General features: G+C 35.7%; 1 protein-coding gene across 2 annotated transcripts; it reads right to left on the minus strand.

Annotated features, from left to right (window-relative positions):
- ing4 (inhibitor of growth family, member 4) lies at positions 1–6359 on the minus strand. Of its 2 annotated transcripts, none has more exons than XM_084131126.1 (9): positions 6273–6359; positions 5711–5782; positions 5180–5346; positions 4800–4914; positions 4590–4704; positions 3700–3735; positions 3424–3568; positions 1765–1826; positions 1–1350 (listed from the first exon to the last, which is right to left on the minus strand). In XM_084131126.1, exons 1-9 carry the CDS (start codon positions 6307–6309, stop codon positions 1311–1313), a joined length of 789 nt encoding a protein of 262 aa, XP_083987252.1. In that variant the 5' UTR covers positions 6310–6359; the 3' UTR covers positions 1–1310. The 2 variants fall into 2 exon arrangements, with proteins under 2 accessions (XP_083987252.1, XP_083987251.1); XM_084131125.1 differs by having other exon boundaries at positions 4785–4914.
- Between the last annotated feature and the right edge of the window lie 3462 nt (positions 6360–9821).

Here is a 9821-nt window from a genome sequence, read left to right on the forward strand (position 1 = left end):
CGCTTTCAGAATCAGGCATTGTTCATTCAGCATGGAAGACACCAGACCCATTATCTGACATTAGTACAGTACTCTAAAATATCGGGAACGATCAAATCACAAAGCAACATCACAAAGGCAATAAACACATGACACAAACCCTTCATCGTACACCAGACAATATAATCAATTAGAACCGGCAAAGCACACAGTGTAGCACCAGGTTTTGAAACTGTTTGCATTGTCTGACACTGACACACCTGTAATTGCTTTATTAAAACAACCAAATCTTACAAACAAGTTGATATCAACACATTTGCTTCTGACATCTCGCAAAAAGTATCATACTGCTTTAACAACGTCGACGCAATGACTGAGAACCATTGTAATTTAACCAAACACATCATCTTTAATATATTCATAAGCACCAAAATCCAGTCGCAAAGAACCCAGCTGCTTAACTCGCAGCAATACTAGAGTTAATTCATAGGTTACAAAAGAAAATGCATTTAATGACCAGGTGTTCAACTGAACATGACATGCTGCGTTAATGCTTTTCAACAGTCTGGAATACGACCGAGTCAATACGTAGTGTGTGACCATAAGCACCAGAAAATGTCTGCATTGAAATCTACAGTTGTGGAATGGACCTGAAGAGAAGTGCAGAAGACAAAGTCACAATAGTGGAAAGGCTCTGTACTGAGTGTGAGTAAAAATCAAGTTAAATGATCCCAGTGAGCAGCTTTTGTGTGTGTCATATAAACATTGCCCTTTTATGAATATTGAAATTAGAAAATAAGTTAGGTAAGGGATCGGTTTCAAGCCCGTTCTGGGACCTGTTCCACTTTTTAAAAGGTAAAAACTGAGACTAGTAGGAAATGATCCCATATTAGAAACCATCTGAGAAGGATACTGACAGCAATTAACCGTCAAAAAGAACTGTGAGATCAAGTGTTGATACGCTCCCTGACTGTTTTGACTGCTGAGTTCATGTGTTTAAAATTAGCTTTATAAAAGACATTCTAAATAAACAAACCGCAAATATAAGAATATAAAATAATGCAGAACCAAAACAAATCAAAAATACTCCATAACAAAAGTCATCTTCATTATTGAATACATAAATTAAAAACTACACCTCCTTCATCTTCACCCGTCATCCCTTCTTACTGTCTGGCTGAGAGAGGGATGTGAAGATGGAAAAGAGGATGACAAGCACCAATTAAGCAATGAGTGGATCTATATTAGTGTCTATGGAGGGCCTTAAAAACACTTTCAACCCTTGCGTCTGCCTCTACCTCCCTCTCTGTGAATTCTTTTGTTTTGCGTGTTCATTTTTTCTTCCGTTCCTGTGAACATCTTGGGCAGTACCTAATGAAGAAGAAAAATTAGGAAAATGTTGAAATATACAAATGTATTCACTAGTGCTGTCAAATCGATTAATCGCGATTAATCGATTCTAAAATAAAAGTTTATATAATATATGTGTATATAAATTATATATATATATATATATACACACACACACACACACACATACATAAAATATGTATATATATATAAATATATATATATATACACACATATATTAGGCTATATGAACACAAACTTTTATTTTAGAATCGATTAATCATGATTAATTGATTTAACAGCATTAATATTCACTAAAACATTCACACGCTATTCAATATTGAGTTACTTTAGACTAAAACGTCTATTTCTACACTGATGTACGGCAGCATTGAACTGCATCAGTTTCAAGGGCAAAATCACATGACCACTAACCATTTCCCCCTGGGCTTGGTGGTCAGACCCACACAGGCAAAGTGGAACCACTCGATAGAACACTAGAGAAAAAGAAAAACATTTAACATGAGCAAGCATATTAACTCTGAATACAAATGTATAGGAATCGGCTGTAATATAACATTGCGATCAAGGAATGAAGTTTCCAGTACACACTACAGGGCTCCAGACAAAAAAAAATCTATTAAGGAGCCATTGGCCCCTAAAAGTAAAAATGTTTAAACTTTAATTTTAGTAATCTTGTCACGTTTGCCCTCCTTTTACAGCATCAGCTGTAAATAAGGATCACTTGAAGTTGGAACTGAACGGCTTTTCCAACTTGAGAACTATATACGGTCATAAATAGTTGTTCTTTACACAGAATCTGATCCAGTGTCAGGGACAATTATTAGCATCACTTGGCCATTGAGTGTAGTTTGGCCTCCTTCTCAATGCATAAACATTGTCATACAGTATGTCTTGCACACACCCAGTCTATTTTTCTTTATTAGTAATATCTGAGATGTAAATTTGGTGAAAGGCAGCTCTTCACATTCAAATAGGCGATGCTAAATTTGATTTTTAGCTCCTTCCATTCTTTCTATTGAACATAGAATTTTAGAATAGTACAAATATAATAGATATGTAATATAGTGCATGTATTTAATGACTATTGTGAGGTAAATTATGTGACATATTGTTCTCAAGAGGTTTTATTGATGTCTTTTCATGGTTGAAACACTAACTGAGACGTTAAACATTTGTTGTAATGTTTTTGTACACCAAGCTGTACTGTATCTTTCAACATACCTTCTGATGTTTATTCATGTTTATTTCGTGCTATGTTTATTGTGTTTATACATGTTTATTTTATAACTAGTAGTAAAGAAGAGATGATGGGATCATGTGCCGCTTGAGGCGCTACAGTGATCTGTCACGGCACATTAAAGAGACAGAATTTAAAAACTGAGATATTGTTTATTAAAAGTAGCAAACATATTAAAAGTAAAGCTTAGTGCGATTATTGGATGGCATGTGCACTACAGAATACAGCATAGATCTTGAGAATAAGAATTGATATCAGTATCGATTAAAAACAAGATTTGTGAACGTTATGTGAACGATAGTTTATCCACGATGTGTGCACGAATAGACACTGCCTTTCTGCACTTTTACTAGGGTGTTCATTCATTGATGGAAAGGTGATCCTCCTGCTTTTAGAGTGTTTTGTCAGTGTTGTTGTTCGACTGTTAGAAATTGCGTATTTTGGCGATCAAACTCAGTGCATTGATTCACATCATCTAATTTATTATGTCAATACAACAAAAGATGTGATAGGCTACTCATCAGAGAATACGCAGGTAAAAAAAGGCATTACAAGCCAATTTTTAAATCATAACGTGTACATTTATCTTGTCACTGATGGTGTTCTCAGCAACAATAATACATGATAATATAATATAAAGATAAATAAAATTATATTTTTGTGCTGTCTGGAGCCCTGGTACATGACTAGGTATTTAACCTCAATTTTAACTTTTAATGGGGAAATAAATATAATAAAATAAATATAGAATAAATATCTATATGTAAGCAATAAGGTATGAGAGGCTGTGAGCGTGTTGGCCTCTGTCACAGTGCATGAGGAAGGAGACTCACGTCTGTATTGTCACAGCCAATCATCTCTCCGTATGAAACCTGGTGGCAGAGACAATAGGTGGGCTCGTTGGGGTCCACTGGCATGTCCAACACATCCGAGGGGTGCACGTTCCCAAAGTTCACAGCCGGGCTTGAAAACTCTGAGCTGGAATTTAAAAGGAACTAGTAAATCGGAGTTCCATTTTTTCCACCTCTAAGTCTTAATACAATTTTATTATCCCCCCCCCCCTTTTATTGACAGAAACAGTTAGAAAGGCAAAAGTAAATGCTGCTTACCAGGCTGTAGGGCAAACCGCTAACGCTTTGGTATTTCTAAACATTAAAAATGTATTTCAAAACAACTTCTCAGATATTTATGTACATGTTGGGAGGCTCTAGCTCCCCTCTCTCCTTTGAAATCTAGTCAACATCTCAAACAGTCTATGACTTACAGTCTAAACAAATCTCTATTAAAAGATGAAAAATGAAACTAAACTTATCCTGTCTGTGGCACATACACTACCATTCAAAGTTTGGGGTCTGTAAGATTTGAAAAAAAATGTTTTTGAAAGAAGTCTCTTATGCTCACCAAGGCTGCATTTATTTGAAACACAAAAATGCAGTAAAAACAGTCATATTTTGAAATATTATTACAACTGTTTTAACTGTAACTGGTCATTTATTCCTGTGATGCAAAGCTGAACTTTCAGTATCATTACTCCAGTCATTAGTGACACATGATCCTTCAGAAATATTTCTAATATGCTGATTTGGTGCTCAAGAAACATTTCTTATTATCAATGTTGAAAACATTAATTGTGCAGCTTAATATTTTGATGGAAACAGTGATCAAATATCTTTTCCAGGATTCTCCGACAAATGAAAGTTCTAAAGAAGTGCATTTATTTGAAAAAGAAATCTGTTGAAGTCTTTACTGTCACTTTTGATCAATTTACCTGTCCTTGCTGAATAAAAGTATTAGTTTCTTTCGAAAAACAGAACAAAACAAAACCTTTGAATGGTAGTATTTATGTACTAAGAGCACAAAGCAGAAATATTTAATTACAAAGGCAAACCAGTTTAAAAAAATTGTTTCTACAATTCTGTTTGGCGTCACAAGTGGCACAAAAATGACACACTTTACCTATAAAAACAGAAATATCATAGAAAATGTGTGTGATTCTCACCCTTGCGTGAGTTTGACCTTCTTCTGTCCGCTCTTGGAGCTGCAATCATCATCAGAGTTCTTCACCTTTGACCTAGTGCGAGTCACCTCCTTCTTCTTGGGTCCTCGATGATCACCTTCAAACAATAAACCATCAGAAACACTGTTGATGTATGAGATGTGCATGTGTCAGAATAGCACTAATAGACATAAGTACCTATGTTGCACTCACTCTTGTTGCCCTTGCTAGAGGTAGAGTCATAATCGGTGCTTTCTATCTGTTTCTCCTTGAGGTCAGCCTCAAAGCGAGCCAGGTCTGTATCCAACCTTCGGATATGCTTATCCACCTAAAAGCATAGAATAAATGAAGTGTGATGCACCATATGGAGTTAAAAACCAATACATTTAATATTCACTATCATTGAAAAGTTTGGGTCGATACCATTTTTTAAAATGTTTTTGATAGCAGTCTCTTATGCTCACCAAGGCTGCTTTTATTTGATCAAAATACTGTGAAATATCATAATTTAAAATAACTTTTATAACATATTTTAAACAGAAATTTGCAGTAGTTATAACAGTTCATTAGCAATGACCAAAATTCACACTAACCATCTCATAGGTTTGCATCGCAAGCTGGACCTTGTCATCTCCAAACTCCTTGCACTTCCCATAAGACTGCTGGATTTGTCTTAACAGCGAGAGCTTCTGTTCGGAGGACAATGTCCGAGCGTTAGCTGTGTATTCACGAGCCAGAGAATCAATCTGTCCTTTCAGATCTACAGAAAGAAGAAATGTAACTTTATTTTAAGATGCCCCTGTTACAGTGTAATTATAAAAAATAAGTACTACTGAGTAATATTAATTAACAACATGCATTTACTACACAATTAGGTTTGGTTTAGGGTTAGTTGCTTGAAATAATGCAATTTACTGTTATGCAATTATGTAATTTACTTTAAGTACTGTAATAAGTAGGCTAAGTTACATGTAAGATGAGGAACGGACAATAAAATAACCACTTTAGAAGAGATTTACTATTCCACATAATAAGTCACGCAATATAAACATGTAATATTGATATAAAGATATTATTCTATATTACTGTATTGATTTAGAGGCAGGTCTACAGTGTAGACTCACCCTCTGTCCTCTGGTCCAGATCTCGCATCAGCTGGAAGTTCCTCTGCAGTTCAAAGGGCAAATTCTCTATGCCTAAACAGATCAAGTGACATATGAATCTTCTACACAAATATCAAGCAATAAATAGGTCCATAAGGCTCAGCGCCTTTGCAAACCAGCACTACAGTAAACGATCTCCATCTGTACGAGTACAAGCGAACTCGATTGTGCTGAAACACTGCATTTAATGCTTGACACTGAGCTTTAATGTTCCCAGGTATTTATTTACATTATTTAAATGTTTTAACAGCAGTAACGTTGTCACATTTATCGGCACCGCACCCACCAAACAAATCTATAAAACCATCATTCACATCATAACACGGTTTAAATACCGTTAGCCCGTTAGCTTCAGAGCCCAATAACCGTACTGTCTTTATTAGCGCTGTTTTGTCTCGTTGCGCGATCGTTTTTTTAATGTAAATTGTGTATGTATGTGAAACGTGCAGACATGCTGGACACTGTGAACACGGAAGATGTTTATTTATGGGGATGAATATCGAAACAAAGACAATAGTCTTACTGTCCAAATAGTGCTCTAGATACATTCCAGCCGCCATCTTGACATACACAAACAAAGGTTCTTCCGGTATTACCGGAAGTCCTCGGGAATCTGGGTAGGGGGGCGGGGGGCTAATGATTAGGGGGTGTCTGTAGACCCCTTTCATCTATTTGAAAGTACGTTGAAACAGAATGATATAACTCCTCTTTGTATGTTCAGAGATAAGTTCTATGGTAAATGGCAAAATCGAAAAGATAGGCTACTAGAAATAAATAACATTGTGCGTGAGACCTCATTTAGAATTTTTTTGAGGGTATGAGATAGTAGCCTACCTTATTTTATAACCACAAATGGTCTCAACCCATTTGATGAAAGGCTATGCTCTATTAGTCTATTTAATCTGAATATCAACATTTGTGAGATTCAGTCAGAGGCAGTGTTGGGTAAGTTAATCTAAAAATGTACAACCCCATTTCCAGAAAAGTTGGGACATTTTGTACAATGCAATAAAATCTGAGATTTGTCTATCTCTTTAACATTTATTTAGGCTAACTGACAAAAGTACAAACAGAAGATTTCTAATGGTTTCACTGACCAACAAAATTGTATTGTGTAAATATGAATAAATTTTGATTTTGATGGCTGCACACTCCCAAAAATGTTGGAACAGAGCCATGTTAACCACTGTGTAGTCTCAGCTTCCGATGTCACGCCCATGGATCGTTGGCTAAACGTCTGGTGCATATATAACACACAAAATTGGAAAAACTTCAGGAGTTTCAAAGTCATCATCTGACTGGTTGAATTCTACAGGATTTCCGGGAGATGTGTGCGTGTCACGTTTTTTAACAGTCCGCCTGGAAACAAAGATGCCGTGACGCCAAACCCCCTCATGGAAGAAGAAAGCCGTAGTGTTTACAACTGTGATAATGAGCGCTTATCAGGATCAACTAAACACTGGATTTTCAAAACTATGTGAAGTAGGCTATTTAAAGTTTGTGGCATAGTCTCTTTAAAATATGTCAAGAGTTTTGACACACTGGTCTGTTATTGTAGAGACATCAGCGTTACATTTTCACACCCCTAAACATGTCGTGGAACAAAATGAACTGTGATTGGTTGCTTTACATGTCAATCAGACGGCCTCTGGGCGGTCCTTGGCCAATGAAAGCTGCGATGGAGTCTAGAACTTCTGCCGTCAGTCCACATCACCTTTTCTTTTAATTACACTTGTTAATCATTTGGGAATTGAGGATACTAATTGTTGCAGTTTTGCAAGTGGAATTTTTGCCCAATCTCACCTAATACAAGCTCAACAGTCGTTGTTTAAGTCTCCTTTTCATGATGGGCTATACATTTTCAATAGGACACAGATCTGGACTGCAGGCAGGCCAGTCAAGCACATCCAATCCGGTGTAGAATGTCTACGAAACCACTCTGTTGTAGCACGTGCAGAACGAGGCCTGCAATTGTCTTGCTTCCCAGGAAAGAGATCATCTTGATGGCAATATATGTCAGTCCTGAATCCTGATATACGCCTTCACGTACCTTCACACAAATGCAAGTCACCCATACCGTTTGCACTTATGCACCCACATACCATGACAGATGTTTGCTTTTGCACCTGTCGCTGATGAAAGTCTAGATCAGGGATGGGCAACTTCGGTCCTGGAGGGCCACTGTCCTACAGAGTTTAGCTCCAACCCTGAAAAAATCACCTGCCTGTAATTTTCTATTAATCCTGAGGACCTTGATTAGCTTGTTCAGGTGTGTTTGATTAGGGTTGAAGCTAAACTCTGTAGGACAGTGGCCCTCCAGGACCGAAGTTGCCCATCCCTGGTCTAGATGGTCCCTTTCGTCTTTGGGACTGAGAACTTGATGTCTGTTCTTCCCAAATAAAAGTTGAAATGTGGACTCATCTGACCACAGCACACATTTCCACTGTCTTCTAGACCATCTGAGATGAGCTCGGGCCCAGAGAACTCAACAGCATCTCGGCATAGTACTGATGTATAGCTTTCTCCTTGCGTAACATAGATTCAAGTTGCATTTCTTGATGCAGTGGCAGACTGTGTAAAGTGACAATGGTTTTGCAAAGTACTCCTGAGCCCATGCTGCTGTATTTAACACAGTAGGAGGATGGTTTCTCATGTAATACCATCTGAGGGCTCGAAGGTCACGCACATTCAACAGAGGTCTCCTTGCCCTACACAGACTGAGATTTCTCTGGATTCTCTGAATCTTTTCACAATATGGTACCTGTAGATGGTGAAAGACCTAAATTCTTTGCAATCTTGCATTGAGAAATGTGATTTTTATATTGTTTAACAATTCTCTCATGAAATTTGGAAAATGACCCATCTTTGCTTGCAAAGACCAAGACTTTGGTGGATCTTGTTTATACCCCATCACAATATCCTCACCTATTACTAATTCACCTGCCATAATTGTGGACTGTTTTCACTTTTATTTTGCCTCTGTCCCAACTTTTTTGGAGTGTGTTGCAGCCATTAATTTGTTTATATTCTAAAAATAGAATGAAGTTGGTCAGTGAAAACATTGGAAATCTTTTCTTTGCACTTTTGTCAGTTAAATAAAGGTTCAAGAGAATGAACAAATTTAGTTTTTATTGCATTTTACAAAATGCCCCAACTTTTCTAAAAATGGGCTTTTCTAAAAACTTTTAATACGTTCAAATAAATAATATAAAATTGCATAAATTACTATTTAAATTATTATTCTTATTATTATCCTACTTAAAGTTATAAGGTTACATTAAAAACATACATTTTAACATGAGATGTTAAAATGTTAAATCCACTATTGTTTTATATAGAATTGTTCTATAGTATTTAATGCAATTACATCAAAAGTAACTGTAATTAAATTACAGAAAAATTTCAAGTAATCCCTTATTTTACTTTTCCAAGGGTCTATTACATTATATTATACTGAATATTAAAGGTTTTTGTTAATTTTTGTTTATGAGGAATTTGTAGGCACATTAATGTTTGTAAAAAAAAAAAAAAAAAAAAATGTTATATGTATATAACATTTTTTTTATTTTCTAAGTCTAATTTTATTTTTTCACAAAAAAACAAACATTTTTTTTCTTTCTTTTCTTTCTTTTTTTTTAAAGTGAAAAAATAAAACTAGACACTTGAGATAAGAATGTCCCGACCCCGAACTGAAGGCACCAAGTGGCATGTTGCTATTGTTATTATTGTTTTATCTAATATTTATTGTAATTCTTGGGGTTATTATTATTCAACAATTGCATGAGTTAGATCATGTACATTAATTTGCTATTCATTAAAATCTGTAGGCTAGTTGAGTAAAATCAGCCAGTTTGAATGAATAGTGTTGCTATTATGATATATCTTCAACTAAAATATGGGCAATTAAATAATTATATTTTTATACCTAATACATTTACCTTTCAGATGAATCTCTTTTACTGCTGCTTTTTCTGTCATTATTCAATTATTCAGGCTAGGGGCCATCTCAAAAAATAAATAAAAAGAGAATTCAATTAGCAAAGTTTTCTATTTATTTCCCTTAATAACACAT

Source organism: Abramis brama, assembly GCF_963993115.1.
Source record: "Abramis brama genome assembly, chromosome: 12".
NCBI lineage: Eukaryota > Metazoa > Chordata > Actinopteri > Cypriniformes > Leuciscidae > Abramis > Abramis brama.